This window comes from Lachnellula hyalina, assembly GCF_007821495.1.
Source record: "Lachnellula hyalina strain CBS 185.66 chromosome Unknown contig00119, whole genome shotgun sequence".
NCBI classification, from domain to species: Eukaryota; Fungi; Ascomycota; class Leotiomycetes; order Helotiales; family Lachnaceae; genus Lachnellula; species Lachnellula hyalina.
The window spans coordinates 3480-23057 of record NW_022157233.1 but is presented as its reverse complement, the minus strand read 5'-3'; the positions used below and the strand labels follow the sequence as shown (position 1 = coordinate 23057).

Genomic DNA, 19578 nt, shown 5'->3' with positions numbered 1-19578 from the left:
GGAACCCCCCCCCCCTTCCCACATGAATACATTCGTACCTAGACGCCCGGCAATAGGAAATCTCTACACCATAAAGTTCATAGGAACTATATACATTGCCATCAGCATTTCCCTATACTCCAAAAGATGCATGCTAAGAACCCAAAGTAGACAATACCGCTCAACCAACTACACCCCATCCTAATGCCTGCAAATCATCCTTCGTCCCAAGAAATAACCGCCCCCAATATAAGTATGGTCTTGTTGATAGATATATAAAAACCACACAGCAGACAGGCTACAAGGCATCATGCAGCGTCAAGTACGGGGCTTCCTTTTCACCGTCTCCCTATTCGATATCAGATGAACTGCAGGATAACCTGAAATGCTTCAGTCGCTTTTAGTCTTCGAGACAGTGTTTCCCATGAGGTGGTTTCAATAACAATAAAAGAGAACAAGGAATGTTTTGGAAGTAAGTATATTTGCGAAACATGCTAAATACTAACCTTCTTGTGTTTCTCAAATACCACAAGTAAGTTAATAAACTATTTTGTGTCTATGGACCATTACTTGCTCGGAAGGGAATGCCTCTACACGCAGAAGTGCGGGGTGGCGTTGGCGGGGATTTCCCCCTGTTACTCACTTATCCTTGCGGGTGTAACTCGTTCACAGGTATATCATCAATATGACAGTAATACGTTATTTCATTCGTCTCTCAACTAAGCACTCGGCATAGCCAAATCCATAACATCATATTATAATTACAGGCTCACTGTCAATTCTGCATATCCTGTATCTACTGCCGTCTGTAGGCACCTTGGGGAGGCGGCCCTCTGGCATCAAAAGGAGCACCAAATGCCATACCTTCTGGACCTTGGAACCCGTTGATTGGGGGTAAGAATCCTGGAGGTGGGCCGCCGTTAAAAAAGCCTGGGGGTGGCTGCATCGGCATGTTTCTTGGAGGTCCAGGAAGCATCTCTGGTGGGAAATTGCCGATTGGAAAACCAGGAGGGAACATTTGCTGTTGCGGAGGCATAGCACGACCTAGACCACCGGCCAAGCCGGGAGGTGGTGGGATGTTTTGGTTCATTCGATGCTGTGGTGGTGGAAGCTGTGCCGCACGCTCCCATCCTAGTTCTAGACCTGGAGGGGGTGGTGGACGCTGTAGGATTTGGGTTGGTTGTGGAGGATTGCCTGCTTGTCTTTCATGTTGAGGCGGGCCACGTTGAAAAACAGCTGGGTCATCATAGAATCCAGGTGGTGGTTGAGGGCGAGCTTGTCGAGATGCGATGCGTTCACGCTGTACTGCTTCCCGCTGCATCTCCTGCTCACGCTCCATCATCTGCTGCTGCATTTGCCGATCCATTGACTTTTGCTGCTGCTGCTGAGGCGGCATTCTCAAAAGAAGAGATTCTGACCTTTGAGGGTCTGGTGCCGCCTTGGCGCTCTGCATAAGACCCATGAGGAAATCGGTATTTCGGCTGGAAAGTTGGTCCGGCCTCTGGGAAGACTGGCTGATGGTTTGCTGACGTTGCCCAACTAATTCTTGCAGCATTTGCTCTGGCCTGACCGTCGGTTGGCTTCCGGTCATCTGACGCTGGTTTAGCAGATCTTGAAGAGCTTGCTGAGAATTTCGTGTACTTGGTCGTTGCTCCTCTTGGCGTTCAGTGCGATACTGCTGGAAAGGCTCTGGTGAAGAGATAGGAATGCTTTGCTGCTTATCTGGAGCAGGTGGTTTTGGCTGCATGGCCAAATTTACTGGAGGTGTAGAGCCGCTACCTTGTTGAAGCTTTCGGAGTATTTCTTGGAAGGCTACTTGATCTTTACTTTGAGATTGAGGACTGTTATTTTGGAACATTCCCTCCAATCCGCTTTTGGGTGCTGGTGGTGGCATGGCCGGCGGAGGTTCCGTTTGTCTTCGTGGAGGCTCTTCTTGTGGAGTGAAGAAGGATGTAAACCTCGATGCCTTGCCAGTAGTCTTCGCTTTTGTAACACCTTCTTTCTTCGGTTCAACTCCAGAATCTGGGGATGGTTCTTGGCTTGGAGTGGCAGCCCATTTACCGAAAAACTTGTCAGGGCCTGTATCCATTGCGAGCGGAGTTTCGACCTTATGCTTCTCTAGACCGAAGAAGCTGGCACCAGCATCAGCATTAACTTGGGGCTCCTCAGCAGGCGTCTTGCCAGAGGCAGCTTTGTCCTTTCCCTGCATTTGCTCTTTCCACTTCTGAAAGTCCTCTTGGGTATGAGCTTGGTTCTTCTCGTCCTCGGGTTCGGCTAGCCATTCGGGTTCCCGTTCTTGTCGCTGATCTCTATCCCTATCCCAACGACGGTCACCACGTTCATGTCGTTCGCCTCGTTCGCCGCCTCTGTCTCCTCTGTCACCCCTATCTTCACGTTCCTTTTCTCTCCAACCTCTGCTGCGGTCGACAAATTTGTCGCCGTTGCTGTTGCGTTCTCTTGGCACAGGGGGAACATCGGTGTTGTCCTTGAACCAGGAGGGCTCATTTCGTCCACGACCCGTTCCACTCTTACGGCCATCTCGTTCCCTCTCCTGATCATGATCACCATCTTTGTCTCGGGAGTATGTATCGAATCCTCTCAGAGGCCTGTCTTTCGGGTCCCGGTCCTCTCTATCCTTGAATCTCCTGTCATCTTTGTGCTTGTCTAGGCCCATGCGCCCATTGAATCTCTCAGCGCCCTCATTTCCAAAGCTCTTGCGGGGTTTGACAGTACTCCATCCATCGCTGTCTTGATCTCCTTCTCCCCGCCTAACGCGTAGAGTGCTGTTCCGACCGTCTCGTGCCCTATCGTTATCTCCATCGCCAGTTTTGCCACCACGAAAGTTGAAGCGGTCACGCGAGTCCATATCACGAAGAGGCGGTCGGTCTGGAGACTCAAAGGGTTTGATACCAGTTCGAATTGAAGTCGCAGACATGAAAGAGGTTTTGGGAGGGCCGAGGATGATATCTTCTGGGTCTACACAACATTAGCATGCATCCTATGCTGGATAATTGAGGAGCTTACTGGCACTGTTGCGTGACACATGTCGCTCAGCAGCAGTGCGCCTGTTTGGCTGATCTACAAGCAAGTTCGAGTCATTTTTCCTAGCCTCAGACCTTGCCGTTGGTGCTCTGCGATATGTCAACGAGGGGCTCTGGGTATGCCAGAAGTCTTTGAAGCTTACCCCATCCATTGCTCTGCTGGGGGGAGGCCTGCGGGCTTCAATACTAAAGGTGAGTCCCGCAGGTACTTCATCTCATCGGGAGTGTATCTGATCGCCATTGTGTCTGGCACAGGATAGTGTGATGTATAATATTACCAAGACGCATAGACTGTATGCGATAATCTAGTGGATGCAGACACTGACTCGATGGTGGTGAGGCTCAAAGTAGAGGTGAAAAGATGGCTCGACGATTGGGGTGAGGCTGGGCTGGGTTGGCAGGCAGGAAACGTGAATTTCGTAGGTGAGCGAGCGACTCTGGGAATTTGGAGAAGACCTTTGGATCATAAAATGAGATGCGCCGCGATACAGAGCAAGCTGCTTCGCGCGTCTCTGTCTGGCGGGGAGGCAGCCCGCAAGGCGCAAAACGCGCTGCTGGTGTGCAGGCGAAAGGGGACAAGAGGGAAACGAATTTATGTGTGGCAAGGTCCAGTAAGGGGGAGGTCGATCAACGGGGACAGGTATTAAGAACGTATCTGTTGGTTGATTATGCAGGTGTAGATTGAGTGCTTGTGCTTGGTTCGTGGTGGTGTTGAAATATACCGAAGTTGTCAAGTCAAGGTCGGTTGTTTGTTTGGTTGAAGGCTCTCATCAAGGCTCTCGCTCTCGCTTCTACAATGGAGTTCTAGTGGACTAAGCTCTGACGCACAGACCACTCGAGCTAGACACCACCTCCACCACACCTACCACCCCCTCTTGTATTCATCTACCTAAGGTATCACACCTACCTCGTCTCGTACAGCACTTCCTAGGCATTCGAACTTGAAACTACTTCTACATTTAACATAGTTGTTTCAGGAATAGCATAACATGGTCACATCCTAAAGGTCGTTCAACAGCTTGAATTCATTATGGGGTATCTATTACAAGGCTAGAACTTCATAGTATTAGCTTTGACTGCGCCGAAATTGACACTTTTTGACCACTTTCCGACCCGCTGCTTATCAGATGACTCCAGGATCCGCTCCATGAGTGCTTTCAGAGACATGCCAGTACCCAACGCAACCTGCGCTTCAATCCAAGTCATGGCACTAAATCTCGTGATAAGCGTGGCGCTACCCCCCTCAATCGTGGTAGCCCTGAACAACAGCCTCAGTATTTTATCTCGCACGCCTGGGGCCAGGTAGGCATTGTTCCAGATGCTGAGGAGTTTCTCGAAGACCCGTCTCTTGCGGTATATAGCCATATCAGCCGGTGAGCGAAGGCCAGCAAGCAGATATGTCAACAACCAATTCGTTTCTTGGTAATATGCGTCATCAAAACTAGGAGGCTCGTCGAGGACTTTGTACATCAAAGGTATCTTGTCCGATTCCCACGTTGGACCCTGTGACAGAAAGTTGTTGATTTTGGGATAGAGTCGGTGTGAAGGATCGCTCAGCACCGGGATGGCATGCGAAGCAAATGCCGAAATCACAGTCGGCAGAGGTTCTTGATCGATTGATTTCTTTGCCGTCTCTACTACTTCGGAAAGTAGGAGCCAGACCTGGTCTTTCTCTTCGAAGGCTGAATCCTTCAGCTTTGCAGCAAATTTCGAAATGTTGGTGACAGCTTCCTTCCGAACGCTTAAGAGTTCCGAGGATAAAAGCATGACTAGTGCTGCAGCATGTCCGCTTTCAATTACCTCTTCAACATCTTTGTTGACCCATTTCACAAGTGAACTACTGTTATCCGCCCGAGGGTCAGTATCTTCGAGCATCTTTGCTGTTAAAGCTACATCGTCAGACTCGAAAGGTACGTTGCTCTTGCTGTTTTTCTGTTCTGTTTCCTCAAGTTGTTTGCTCTTGCGTTCAGGAACAGTGACGATGTCGACTAGATCGCGTGTCCCTTCGATAGTACTCCGCACAGTTGAACCCTCCGGGATTGCAGCCGCCAGCTGTTGTATTACATCCCTGATGATTTTCTTGTCTTCCTTGATCTTGAGAAGAGTAGCTAGATATGATGCCAAAAATCGGGCGACCTCTTGCAACACCGTATCACTAGCTGACTTGATCAAGAACGGCCACTGCTCTGCGATAACCAGTGTAAGTAGACTGAATGGAGACAACCTATGACCAACATTGTGGACTCTGCTATTGATCTCTTCAAGCCCGAAGATATACTTGATAGGTTTCGCGGCACAGCGTGAGATGCAGTCATCCAAGAATTCATACACCTGGGGTCCGTCTGCTATACCATGTAGAGATCTGAGCACGAGGATAAAGGATTCCAATGCAGAAATGGATGTCTGGGTCTGTAAGACTTGGTTCTCCTCGCTGATTGAAGTGAGAACCAATTTCAACTTGAGCAATGGCACATCCACTGGAGCCTCTGCGGAAAGCTTCAACATCGCCATAAATGGAGAGATGTGAACCCCTTCCGCTTTCGAGAACCACCGCATGCCGGGAGAAAAATGGGCAAATTGGAAAAGATTCTCCAATTCCATTGCACACAACGATCGGTCTTCTGGGGATAAATTTGATCCCTCAATTTCACGCAGTCTTTGCGTCAGAACGCCCGACACATCAAATTTAGCGTCTAAGGCTATGCTGGGCACTATCTCATAGTACAAAACGAGTAATCTAGTGGCGGCTTCTCTTTGAAGTAAGTCTGTATCTGACATATTTCGGAAAGCGTGGATGACATCCTTGATTGACGGACACCTTTTACAAAATGCATCCGTCAATGAAGCTGCCGCTTGCGCCCATAGTGAAGATGAACCACTCGCTGCATCCTCATACATCCGCAAAGCAATTTGAAATTTGCGAAATGCAACGCAGAGGATCCTGATCGCAAAGAATGTGATCAACTTTTGGGGTTGCAGTAGGCAACCCCTCAGAACTTTCTGGCTCAGCGGCTGGGGAAGAATACTTTCCAAAACTATAGCTGGAGGTGGTGGCAAGCGTGCATACCGTTGCTGATGTCCAAAGTAAATCGGAAGTGGTAGCTGGAGGCTCGAAAAGAGAAATGCCGAGTATCCAATCCAAGTTGCAGTCAATTTGGGTTCAAATGAAAATGACTTCTTGTGGAAGAAGTAATCTGCAACCAGCTCCGGTGCGGACGTGAATATAGATAGTATGAGATCTCTCTGTTTGGCGTTAGACCAGGGCCGCAGAGTCTGAATAAAATCTGATAAGATTGTGTTTCGTATGGGGACTTTGTCGGTGAACTTGTCCATCCATTCAACACTGTGAAGGCCTAGGTCAAGAAGTGCTTTATCATCATCAAAATCTTCCAAATCATCAGGATCAATGCCTCGAGGGTAGAAACCCGCCTGGCGATTCAATGCTCCAAGTTCGGGAGACATACATGCTAGCACCAAAAATTCGTGTGCAACTCCTTCCACTGTTTTCTTCGATTTCATTAATTCCTCATCAGGCTGATCGTATCCATACAACATGGCAATCCGTCCTAACGAAGTGGCATTCAGCAGTTTGGCCTTAGCGTCTCTAGGAAGCTTCTCGTCCTGAAGGACTGAGGTCTTCAAGTTCTCCAGAGCCTCACAAATCAGGAAAGGCGGATCATCTTTGATATCTTTCGTCATCGCCGTCACTATATCCCGTTGATAAAGAAGTTCCCGCTTGCTTTCCGATGGAAGAAACTTGAGCAGTGACAGCACAAATCGGAGAGCATTAGTTCGAACAGAGGGTTTTTTTCTGTCTTCTGCCTCCTCTCCACTGATACGTAAGTGGAGGTTACGTGCTAGACCTTTGAGGGTGTGGTCTCTCGCACGGAAGACTTGCTTCGCCATATCTCCACCATCAAACATGGCCAATTGATTTAGCAGCCGTAACACTGGAGACAGTATGAAAGTCTTCCCCTTAGTAACCATCAGACCTCGTGAAATCAAGTCCAGCTGGCTCTTTTGAAGAATAGTGCGACATACTCCCAAGCCATGCTGCACCAAGTCGAGTATGCTTGACAGCGTCCTGAGCAGCACTGCAAGTACAGCTGGTATTGCTGACAACAACAGTTCGTCGTTCGATTGAGCTGCAAAACTCCATGTTTGCATAAGATCGGGCAGATATGTTACGGGCTTATCCTCCTCTTCTCGTGACTGGCTCGTCTCGAAGAACTCTCTGAGAATGGCAATTCGGTGGCTGTGGTCATTTTCTCGGACAGCAAAGGGATCTAGAAAGGCTTTGAAAGACTCGATAGCTGTAATCGTGTTAGAGTAAATATCTCCAAGGTTCATGGTCATCTTTCTCACCATGTTTTGATCGAGTCGAGTCTTGATCGAAGGATAAAAGTCTTCTGAGTTCTCTCGCCGAGCGAATTTCTGTGGGCGGGCTGGTGGTTTTGGAGACATTGGCATTCGAGATCTTTTGGCGCTTCAGGTATGCCTGGTTGCCATCTTCAAGGTCTTCTACGCCTCTTTTGACCATTGTTTACGCAATTGCAGCACTGTTGGCTGTCGCGAACCTTTATTTATTGTGTGGTTGTAGGTAGTTGAGCGAGCATTTATTCTAGACTTGCCCGCCATTAGGATCTTTTTTTTTGCGGAGGGCTCGGACAAAGGTTATTCCGTAGGTACCTAGGTACCTAGCCTAGGCCCTAGATCTGCCATATGTGGATCTAGACTTACACTACTGTATCACGTGGACGCGATGATACTCATACCTAGGTACGGAGCTATACCCTACCTACCATATCTCAACCTTTAAAATAAGAGCGACTCTCCTCCTCGCTGCCACTCCCCATCCATCATGATTTGCGACAATCCAATGCACCGCGCATAGCTCAGGCATTCGTAACCTTCGATGTCAGTAGCCCCCCCAACAACTCCCCGGCGCGGGATCAAGGGCAAATCCCACCTCCGCAATGTGAGCAATGGTAGTAGTCAATCAACCACATCGGATACTGGCACCGCTCAGCATGATCCTATTCCCGTGAAACTTCCCACCCAGAGGAAATGCACTCTCTGGGTCCACGAGGAGGCTTTCTCCAAGGATGATGTCGTTCTCGACCTCGACCTGTTTCCAAATGTGAAGCCGGGGGAATTGATGGATGTTGGAGCATTGAAGGCCGATTCAGGGGTCCGTGACTTTCAGGAGGCGGCTCAACCCTCGAGAAAGGATGGAGACTCTCTTTCTGCCACCATGCAACGGCAAAGGAGCAATTCAAATTCCGATAGCCCCAGTACCGCCAGTGGAAATCATGCTAGGCGAGATTCTGATTTCGGGAAACGGTACCTGTTCATTGCCCAAGAAATGCCCAAGGAGGTGAAAGTAAAGCAAGCAAGGTTCGAAATATCCGTAGCAAAGCATATCGCCGACTTATTTGGTCTCAAGCATCGTTCTCAAGTCCTTGTCTCTACAGTAAGTGCATCTACTATCCTCCTGTGGATACAGCATTGACAGAAAGCTTCAGACGGACACAGCTGTTTGTTCTGCTTCCCATGTTGAACTCTCCTTCAAAGATGAGTATCTTTCCCGCTCTGACATGTGGAGACTGGCCCTGAGTGAACTGTCCAACAAGACCGTATTCAAGGGTCAGAAGATACTATTCATGGGTACCATAAAGGCTCAGGTGACATCTATATATGTTGACGGTCGTAAGATGCAATCTGCTTTCTACTCAACAAGCACAAGGCCAGTCTTTCGCAGCGAGTCCGCTCGCTATGTGCTATTTATTCAGATGTCCAGAGAGATGTGGGACTTTGATTCCGAAGGATCTGGCGAAATCATGTTCAGCAAGGTTGTCAATGGCTTTCTCCCCTCGCTTTTTAAGAAGTGGGCTTCCCTGAAGGCAAAACATCTGGTGAGCATTGTTCTGTTCACGAGAGTTGAATACGACACTGGCATCGCTTCAGAGCTAGCAAGTGCACATGATAGTGCCTATCATACCGGTATCCAGGCAGAGGGAAATAAAAAACCCTACAAAGATTTCTATCGGGTAGTTGTGAGCGAAATGGCGAGTGGGTCATGGACGACAATTCTGTATCAGCTGAAGCGCGAGTTCAAATTCTTCCTTCGAGACATCTCGTTGCACCGTTACAAAATGGCAGCTGCTTTTGCTCCCGCGCCGCAAGACGGCAATACGAGAGGGCCAATTGGTACGCGTATAGAAGCAGAGCCGTCTCTTGCCATGCATGGTAACGTCTTAGAGGCTATCAATCTAGCGTCTTCTCAGTTTTCTCACGATTATATTGACCGAGACCTGATGCGGACGGGAATCTCCGTTGTGGTTATCACCCCTTCGCCCGGTCTTTTCGAGGTTGATTATGAAACATTGAGAATGACAACGGAGGCCTTGATTGGAAGCGGCATTGGCATAGATCTCGTCTGTCTTCCCAAAATGCCCTTACATTCGGTCCCCTTGTTCCGTTACCGAAACCCGCAATACGGCGCTTTCCAAGAAGCTATGCACATCAAGTCGCTCCGAAGTGAAGACAGCACCCCTCGTCAAGCTGCTGCTATGTTTAGCAGCAGCTTCTCTTCCATGAATGAGTCATTATCTCCATTAAAAGCGTCAATGCGTGAGCGCAGTCTTCGGACGGGGTCCTTCGCTGCGACTGATCCGCCAAGCGAGTGGTCCTATGCCATCCCTCACTGGCTCGATGTTTCCTTTTGGACTGGGGCATCTGAAGACATCGGGCTCGAAAACCCTTTCGCAAAGTCTATCGATAAATACCTTAGGAGTGAGCGTTCGCAACAAGCGCGAGATTTTGAAGTCAGGTGTAAGATGTACGAGATGGAAATGGCCAGTGTCATGGAGAACGTATTGACGGAGATTGCTGTCAGACCTTTGCAGCATGATGCACTCTTTTCCCAGATGATAGTGGGACTTCGAGAAATTCCGGGCACCACACAAAACTCCAAAGAAGCTTCGGATTCTGTAAATAGGGAGAAAGTCATCGCAAGTCTCTCAGAATTTGTAAGTGGTCCTTCAAAGCCTCAGCTGGATCGTCAGTCCTCTTCTGAAGAGAAAATTCTTTATAAAGCGATGGATAAATTTGATGCAACTATATCTGAGTTTCTGGAAGACTTTCCTGGTACTCGTCGGAATATTGAAGGGAAAAAATATTCCAAAGCGAGAGGCGAGGAAACAGTCAAGAGGATCCTTGCTGAGGATGTGAAAGTTTTCGAAACCTCATTCAAAGATGAACGTGGGACAACAAAAGGGCCTAGTGTAACAGGTACCTTGATGCCCGGAAACTCTGGACAAATGTCACAGAATTCCGAAGAGAACCTTAAGCCTAGGAAAGAAATCTTGAGTAGCGCCATGACAGCAAAGTCGAAGATGTCTGCACTTCGACCTCCCAAATTTGGACGACAGATTAGCCTTGGCAAGCATGGATTTGGCATTGCAGCACCCAAAGCTGCTACAGCAGAGATACAAATAGAACATGCCAGTGCGGCTAAACCAAATACTAGGACGTCCAAAGTGTCAATAGCAGCAACAACATCCACAAGTAGCACAATGGCAAATCACCTACTCAATACTGGAGCAAATCAGACCCAAGACCGGCCGCCATCGTCGCAGAGCGAAAAGTCCAAAAACCAATCCGGGACACGGACACCGGATCAAAGAACTGATACGGGGGACATGGAAAATGCTCACGCTAGTAGGCCCATGACAATCAAGAGCGCTCTTCAATCGCTAGATTCAACAAATCAGTTCAAGTCTCGCTCCATGCTCGGATCTCTTTTCGAGGGACACGATGGTGCAGATGAAAGTGAAGGTGCTCATAATCTTCAATCTCTAAGGCTTGATGATGCTCAAAAACTATACAATTCGAAATTGTTAGCAGGATCAGTCCCTGAACTTCCCGCAACACTGTCGCCGACAACAGCGCTGTCGCCTTGGCTTAAAGTATTGAATCCTTCCAACCCTCCCGCAAACGATGCTCTTGGTCCAAGCCAGTATAAACGCTGGCAGCACGTGTATCCTCGACCTGTACCAACAAGAACTATGAAGTGGAAATCATTGTGTTCTCCTGCGTCAGTGCCATTGACGACCGAATATTTCCCAACAAAACATCAGCTTGACACAGAATACCAGCAAAAGCCGTATAATATATCCCAGAATGTAGAGGATGGGCTCAACGAAGATCCCCAGGCGAGAGAAGATTTCCTCCGAGAGCTCATTGGGTTGCGATTGTCTCAGGGGTTTCAGATTGTCGTTGGATCAGCAGTTGCCGACGCGTTTGGCCAAAAGTCTTTAAAAATAGCCAATGTTTTTGATCGCGATCACATTGCAGAAGATGGCGCGAGTGTCTTCATGTCGATGGGAAACATTATCCACCAACTATCGTGTGTCAACGAAAGCGAAATTGAAGTCAACATGTTCGTGCGGAAGCCGACTGCCTCGACAGCAACTAGTCCAGGTTCTGTCGTGCCAGCAGTCTATAATCCTGCCATTAGAACTACGTTGTCTGACAACTACGACTCACGCTCAATAGTATTTGGAAAACCCAAGGATGAATACAACTGGAACTACGTGGATGCGTTCATCGCAGGATTTGACGACGAGATGTCAGAGAACCTCCGTTTCTGGCGCGCACGTTTTGTGCTGATACCTGTGGAGCGACCAACTCAGTCACAAAGATATCAGGGGGAGGACAATGAGGAAGAGATTCGCCTTGAAGGTATTAAGAAGCTTACACAAACCTGGCAACGGCACAGGATCCTCACTCCATCGGAACGTCGATTTCAAAGTCTCGCGGCACGCAAAACCAAAGATCCGAATCCTCTTGATATTGTTTATAAAACGGAAGACCCTTCTGTTGTAGTCACGGCAGAACTCGAGACTCTACCTCTCGTTGAGACGAGTGATCTGGGAGTTAGACGTGGACAGTTGTTGGAGACGGAGCGTTTCCGAAAGGCAAAACTTGATATTGCGGCCTTAGCAGAAGCCATACAATGTCCAATCGAACGTGGAGGTGTCCGAATGCAAAATCGAAGGTGGCACTTCCGGCTTCATTACAACTGTTTCATCGGGTCTGACATGACCACTTGGTTGATCGAGAATTTTGAGGATATTGATACTCGAGAAGAAGCTGTTGAGCTTGGTAACATGCTGATGTCAACAGACGAGTTGCAACGACCAAGGGAGAAAGAGATACCGAAAGATAAAAAAGAAAAAGAAAAAGAGGGAGGAATTTGGGCCCATGTAGAGAAGCGTCATCCATTTCGAGACGGCCAATACTTTTATCAAGTCACTGGAGAGCATGCTAAGCAACGCCCCGAGAGTCGAAGTGGGTGGTTTGGCTCCAGACGTCTCGATAACTCAATCCCATCTACGCCAATATCAGAAAGTATGTCTCGAGATTCTCCGAGGCCTGAACGATCAAGGGATTCGAGTTCAAACCACGATGAGAAATCCTCTGATTCCGGAGCGACAACTCCAACAACTGCAGGCGGAAAAAGACCAAAGGTCGCTCTTAGTAAAGTCATGAAGTACGACGGTATGCATATTCTCATGAAAATCTGCTGGAATCCTTGAGGGCAGCTGGGAGCTTGAGAGCTACTTCAGGAGCCGAATGTCGGCTGCCGAGACAACCCCAAAGCTCCCCAGCTCTCTTCAAAAGTCTTTGACTATTTATAATGCTAATTCGCCGGGGTAGTTGATCCACGCCGTCGCTCGTATCGTCCGGAGAGGATAAACTTGCACTACGATCGATTACACAATCCTGACAATTGCTATCATATTCGAATTGACTGGGTCGGCGTTACTGCCAAACTAATTGAAGATGCAATAGAATCATGGGCTCGAACTGCAGAAGGGTTTGGCCTGAGGCTTGTAGAAGCGCCAATCGGGGAGGCATGCTCCATAACCTCTGTGCACCCATTCAGGAGTCCTTATATGATTGAACTCGCTGTTCAGCCACCAGATCGGCAGCCTAGGACCTATTTTGATTCCACCTACTTTGGTCCCCAAGCTCCAACAATTCCGGCAAACCGTCACTTTTACCACAAAGCTATCATGAAGAAATTCAACTTTGTCTTGGATATTGAAGCAGCAAGGAACTTCCCCAGCAATGTCGATGTCACCTACTCCTGGGGCAAACCAGACTTCAAGTATACACAATACATCCACAGATCTGGGGTATTACTTGCGCAAATCACCGATGAGGGCAACTTCCTCCTTCTAGCAAATCGGCTTTACAATAACCGGACGACGGCAGAAAGAGAGTTCGACAGGTATGTCAAGATTGACCATGAACGTAATACACGTGTAGCTGCGCCTGTGTACGGCCATGGCATCAACACAGACAAACCTAGTCCTCTAAACTCTCCTATGCTCCGTTCAACTGATACCATCTCTCCTGTCTTGCGAGCCACTTCTGACGTTTTGGGGCCTAGTTTGGCGGCATCAAAAATCGCCAATATTACCACCCCCGAATCCATAAAAAATGAACTCGAGGACTTCTGCCACAACGCCCCACTCCTCGAATCCTACTACAAAGAAGTATATGAGAAAGCAACCCCACCAAATATGACGCCGCCGAACCCTCGAAGCCCCTTCGTGGGCAGCCTACTCGAATCGAATATTCCAACGCTAGGATTGCCCCCTAGCATCCTAGCTAGAGATATAAGTCCGAGCCCGATGCGACTTTCCAACCTACCAGGAATTGGAAGTTCTATGCCACAGCTTGGAAGAAGACCGAGTGTGCAAATTGGCATAGGTGGCGATGGCGCGAAGCAAGAAAGTCCGCGTGGAAGCATTAAAGAGAGCGATAAGGCGTTATAGGATAGATATATTGGAGTTACAAGTTGTTTGAGTAGCTTATAAGATACCTGCTTGGATAGCAGTTTTGGAGGTTGGATCTGGCGACAATTGGATTATTCCAAATAATTTTCTCCCCTCGTTTGAAAAGGCAGCTTATGATTTGATGTCTTCTACGACACGATGTAAAATGCAAATGTGACTTGGCGTAGCTTAGTAAGCGATGATGCCAATACCTGGTGCACCTCTTCGCGTTCTCCTCCACTTAGAATGCTAAGCAAAATCAACCAGAACCAATGACCACGTTGTACTAGCTAGTACGAAGTGATCACAATCTGTGATACCTGTGATATCAACTCATACAAGCGTTAAGACATATAACATTATTCATTTATTAACTAATCAAATTGCTACAACATAGGATTGGTAGGATAAGCCTACGATAATAAACGAGTGTTAGATAATTTATCTACCTGTCCAGGGCCTGGGACTGACACTATATCCAGGTAGTTAGTTAAGTGCGTGACCTTAATTGAGGAGTGACTCACCATCTGGTAGTATAAACCTCTCTTTCTTAACAGCATGTTATGATTCCCTTGTTCCACCACCTTTCCATCCCCAATTACGAATATAACATCGGCATTTTGTATCGTTGCCAGCCTGTGTGCAACAACAACCATCGTTCTGCCCTTTCCAGTCTTCTCAAATACAGCTTGGACCGATTTTTCGGTCTCGGAATCAAGATTCGAAGTAGCTTCGTCGAGCAGCAGGACTCGTGGGTTTCGGATCAGTGCTCTGGCAATGGCAATGCGCTGTTTTTGACCACCGGATAGTGCGACGCCCTTTGTTCCTACTTCCGTATCGTAACCGTCTGGGAGAGAAGAAATGAACTCGTGGATTTCCGCGTTCCGGCACGCTTGGTACAGGGTTTCGTCCTCGGTTGTGTTCTGGTCCATGCCGAGAAGAATATTTTCGCGGAGGGTTCCATCGAACAATGAAGGCTCCTGGGCAACGAGTGATAGTGATTTTCGATAATCGCTCAAGGAGAGTTCATTTATGTCCATACCGCGAAAGAGGATTTTGCCGCTTTGGGGGCGATAAAACCTTTCGAGCAGCGAGATAACACTTGTCTTTCCGCAACCTATAGGAGGTGTTGTTAGTGCAACCGATCAAGGACAGAATATGACATGAAAGGTCTCACCTGACGGGCCAACAATCGCAGCAAATTGACCCTTTTCAATCTGCAGCAGGTCAGTACTTCATACTCTAGATCTTTCAATCTGGGGTTGGGACTTACGGTCATAGACACCCCAGTCAGGACAGGAACATCTCGAGTGGGATACTGAAACCATATATTTTTCAGCTCGATCTTGACTCCTCGCGCCCCCTTCTCATCTTCGTCTTGGGCGCTGAAGTCGATCGAAGATAATTCACGCTCAGCGTCCCCCCTCGGCCTCATTCCTCTGATTCTGTTTGCAGCAGCTGCAGCTTGCGCGATGTCTGCAGTATTGTTAATGGTAAATTAAGCAAATTTGCAGAATGTCATTGACTTACTGGGCCCAAAGCTTAGCCATTGACCAGCACTTATACTACCTTGTATAACTGCTAGGTATACGACCACTGGAGACTGGGATTAGCGTGGTATTTTGTGAAGATGGAAAATCCATACAGTAATTGAATGACCAATATTGATAGCTCGCGAGAAGTCCACCACCATACCTAAAGATGGTAAGCTTTGAGATTTGTTGATCAACTAGGCCTGACTTACCACATTACAAATGCCATGCATAACAACGAAACACTGTCGCTCATGGCGAACACGAGCGTCGAAAACCGGGCTTTATGAAATGCTTTCGAGATGTGTTCATTTAAAAGACTCTCGTATCTTTCACAAATTTCGGACTCTAGGGTCAGGGAAGTGACGGTGCGAATAGCACCTATAGACTCAGTTGCAAACTTCGCACTCTCTGAGAAAACTGTCCAGTTCATCTTCTCAAATTGAGTTTCGTACCGAATTCGGAAGAATCCAGCTGCAAGAATAATTGGCACTGACGAAACTACCGTCAAGAGTGTGAGCTTCCACCCAAAATAGAAAGACATCGAGATACACCCCACAACGTTAAGTACAGAAATGAAGACAAAAGCCATGTTGATACCGAGAAGCTGCTGCAGCTGTGTTGGGTCAGTAGCAATGCGCGCAGTCAGTGCCCCAACTGAATTCTTCTCGTCATCGTAGTACGAAATCGGTTTCATTAGTATATTTCGAAAGTATTCTTGGCGATAAGTAGTGGTGATGTTCTGATGTAATTAGTGTGTGTGTTCTCCTAGATAACTTGGAGTACGAGTGCGAGTATGAAATTCAGCTCTTACAAATGCGATCGTATTTGAAGCCCACCCCAACATAAAGTGGCTAACACCCACACCAATTGCCAGCATAGTAAACATAAGACACCACCAATTAGTTTGTTCTTGCAAGTATACACCCCAGTATGAAAATATCGAGATCAGCTTCGCGAAGATGAATGCTTGGAGAGGGAACGCAGCTGAAGATATAAAATTAGCAGTTTCTCTGAGCAGGTGAAATTACACTTACCTCCAGCTCCCACAGAACCCAATAGCATCAGAATATACCACGGCCAATGCTGGCGCTGTTCCCAAAACAGAAGCCCGAAACTACCGAGGAACCCTTTTTTCTTGAACTCTGGTTCCTCCGAGACAGTACTAACTATTGGGATATCGACGCTAAACTTTTCAATGGTTGTTGTATCCATGCTAGGTCTCTCAAAGTCAATCCAATCCGCACTGTTTTCATCTTCGTCGCCTAAAGATAGATGCTGTGCGTTGGCAAGTGCCCAGTAGGCTCCTTCCCTGTCGGCTAGCAGCTCATCATGAGTACCCTGTTGAACTACTTTGCCCTTTTTCAACACAACGATGTTGTCTGCTTTCATGATGGTTGATAAACGATGGGCAATTGTGATTGTCGTCCGTCCTTGTGAAACCTTGTCCAATGCGGCTTGAACTATTTTCTCTCCACGAACATCGATGGCGCTAGTTGCTTCATCTAGAATCAGAATCTTCGGGTGCTTGATGATGCTTCTTGCTATTGCGAGCCTTTGACGTTGACCACCACTGAGTTTGATTCCTGAATCACCAACCAATGTCTCGTAACCCTAAATATCATTAGTATCATTGATTTTCGAATTAATGAATGGTTATTCAGGCAATGCAACGTACTTCTGGAAGTCGGGTGATGAACTCATCTGCAAAAGCCTCCTGGCAAGCCTGCTCTACTAGCTCCTTCTTCCGCTCCTCTGATTCATTTTCCCATTCGGTGCCAATCAAACCATACTCCACGTTCTTGAATATCGTATCATTGAAAAGAAATGGTTCTTGCTGCACAAGTCCTATTTGCCTCCTCCACCACTTGAGATCTATGTCGTGTAGATTTGTGCCGCAGGTCTTGATCGTTCCAGTGCGGAAGAGAAGGGTCTTCGATAAAGTCAGCGACACAATAATTCATTTTTACGAGGGAGTCCACTTACTAATAGGTTATCTGTCGTATTACCATCGAGTTCATACCATCTTTCGATGAGTCCGACGATAGTGCTTTTACCAGAGCCTGATGCCCCCACAATCTGGGTGATGGATCAGTTAGCTGTTCCATTTCGAATAAAGGACAGTGCTTCAATGAAGCAGTTATAGGAAGGGTTATGATTTATACAATAAAAGAAAACGAGGTACTCTGTAAATCGGAGAATAGATTGTACTTACTGCTGTCAATTTTCCCGCTGGGAAACGTAGGCTCAAATCACTGAGGACTTTGACATCTGGCCTTATTGGGTACGCGAAGTTGACATTTTCAAGCACAATATCATCTTGTGAATGAACATCTGGATCACTAACACCTTCTGTCCGAGGTTTGGGTGCATCGATGACAGTGAAGAAGATACTAGCAGACCCTGCAGCCTGAGCAGCAGCAGACAATGGCGTAGCTATGCTTCCAATGGTCAAAGTGATCATCATGATGGACATCAGAACGCTGCCGTAAGTTAGTAATTCCAGCATTATTGATATTCGGATCTGTATCAAGACAGTGAAGACACGTACATGATAATCTCTCTAACACCACCTTTCATCTTGAAGTCTAGGTACATTTTGATTGCATACCAGAATGCAAGTGCAAAAGTTGCATGTATAGCAAAGAAGACTAGAGATCGAGTCAGCCTCAATCTCCGAGCACAAACAGAGACACCCACCAGGAGACCCTTGAAGGGCAACTAAAGGAGACAGACGAAGACCCCTACGTCGGGATTCTTTCGCCCAGCCTGCAAACCGGTTGGACATGATTGGTTCTGCTCCACATGCAGCTAGCATTCTGATTGATCCGAAGGCTTCACTCGCAATCGCGGATGACATTCTATCGGCGTGCTCGACTTGTTTCATCCCCTTGACTAGATATGTTACCGTACCGAAATAAAAAGCGGCGATGAATACCAGCCCGCTGCATGTCACTAAAGTAAGCATCGCGCTGTAGAGAAAAGCTATAACCAATGCCGCAATGACAAGCGTCGTGCTCTGGATAAATGTGGAGAGCTTTTCGGAAATTCCAATCTGCAGGACGTTTGCCGTGATCGTTATTATAGACGCGGTTTGGCCCGGCGGAAGCACGTCGAGAGTGGAGAGTGGTTGTGCGAACAGAGCTTTCATATACGCAAGCCTCATGGCCGCAGATATTCGGAGGCTCACCATACGAAAGCCTAACTAATATTATGTTAGCAGATTTACACGACCAGGCAGTTGCGGGGAAAATACGAAGGCAACATAGTCAAGTACAAGCCGGCCAGCGAACAAGTACACCATATATAAACTATTCTATTGATAAGCCTAGTCCAAGTTGATTTAATTTGGTGGTACTATCTTACACATTTTGATTGATGGTGTGAGTAAAGTTAGCCTTTGTGTGGATCGTCCAAGTATAGGGGTTATAGAGCGACCCGAAAGCGGCAACAAGTTGGCCTGTAAAAAGGTTAGAAACATTGTAACTATGGCTGGATAGTTTGTATCACTTACCGAAAACTATATTCATGAGAGGCATCGTAATGCCGGTACAGATCGAGGCGATACAGGCAGCAAATAGCAGCAATTTGTCATTGAAAGTCGAATACGAGAATATTCTGACGAAATGTAAAAATGCAGTCTTGTGCTCCGCTGTACTGAAAACCTTCTTTTTGGTTGTCTTTGGAGCTGGTTTTGATTTTGGAGTTGTTGCCTCGTGTTCCGGATGCACACCATCTTCAGGCTCAGCTGGTGAGACGGGCAGAGTTGCTGAAGTGTCCCATGGGGTTGGCGATGTCTCTTCTGCCTGGCTACCTTTGATCGCTCTGTTCTCTGGTACAGCATGATAAGGTTCTTCCTCTGGAGATACCGGCAATGTTGCAGAAGTTGACCACGGATTTCCCGAATCTCGTGACAATGGCCTGTCTGTTGTCACAGAGTTATCAAACACAAATTGGTCCATAGCTAATAATGCCGCTTCTCACAAGAGAAGAGGTGAAGAGAAATGCAAGAGTAAAGATTCAACACCAAACAACTGAAAGGATTCAAGTAACAGGAAACGGGGGAACTGGTGCAAGTTCCACCGAAAAGTGATCGGGAAAAAGGACAGCGTAGATAAGGTTACCAGAGTTTCTTCAATCCAAGAAACCAAGGCTTCTTCAATCCACGAGTCACAG

The 19578-nt window shown here is 47.4% G+C and overlaps 4 protein-coding genes across 4 annotated transcripts; 1 reads left to right on the top strand and 3 right to left on the bottom strand.

Annotated features, from left to right (window-relative positions):
* Positions 1-775: 775 nt before the first annotated feature.
* On the bottom strand, positions 776-3261 carry LHYA1_G005626 (uncharacterized protein; the record flags this gene model as incomplete). The annotated part of the gene is made up of 3 exons (XM_031150570.1): positions 776-2955; positions 3004-3110; positions 3164-3261. 3 exons carry the CDS (start codon positions 3259-3261, stop codon positions 776-778), a joined length of 2385 nt encoding a protein of 794 aa, XP_031003533.1.
* An 809-nt stretch (positions 3262-4070) lies between these two features.
* URB1 (Nucleolar pre-ribosomal-associated protein) lies at positions 4071-7560 on the bottom strand (the record flags this gene model as incomplete). The annotated part of the gene is made up of 2 exons (XM_031150569.1): positions 4071-7333; positions 7386-7560. The coding sequence occupies 2 exons, from the start codon at positions 7558-7560 to the stop codon at positions 4071-4073; spliced, it is 3438 nt and encodes a 1145-aa protein (XP_031003534.1).
* Positions 7561-7935: 375 nt separating this feature from the next.
* Positions 7936-13870, top strand: iml1 (Vacuolar membrane-associated protein; the record flags this gene model as incomplete). The annotated part of the gene is made up of 3 exons (XM_031150568.1): positions 7936-8493; positions 8546-12584; positions 12744-13870. 3 exons carry the CDS (start codon positions 7936-7938, stop codon positions 13868-13870), a joined length of 5724 nt encoding a protein of 1907 aa, XP_031003535.1.
* Positions 13871-14315: 445 nt separating this feature from the next.
* BEA3_1 (ABC transporter) lies at positions 14316-19364 on the bottom strand (the record flags this gene model as incomplete). The annotated part of the gene is made up of 17 exons (XM_031150567.1): positions 14316-14342; positions 14395-14987; positions 15048-15087; positions 15144-15346; positions 15401-15466; positions 15516-15565; positions 15615-16144; positions 16217-16389; positions 16440-17016; positions 17081-17335; positions 17389-17481; positions 17618-17885; positions 17954-18053; positions 18103-18607; positions 18659-18713; positions 18769-18862; positions 18917-19364. 17 exons carry the CDS (start codon positions 19362-19364, stop codon positions 14316-14318), a joined length of 4077 nt encoding a protein of 1358 aa, XP_031003531.1.
* Positions 19365-19578: the final 214 nt, after the last annotated feature.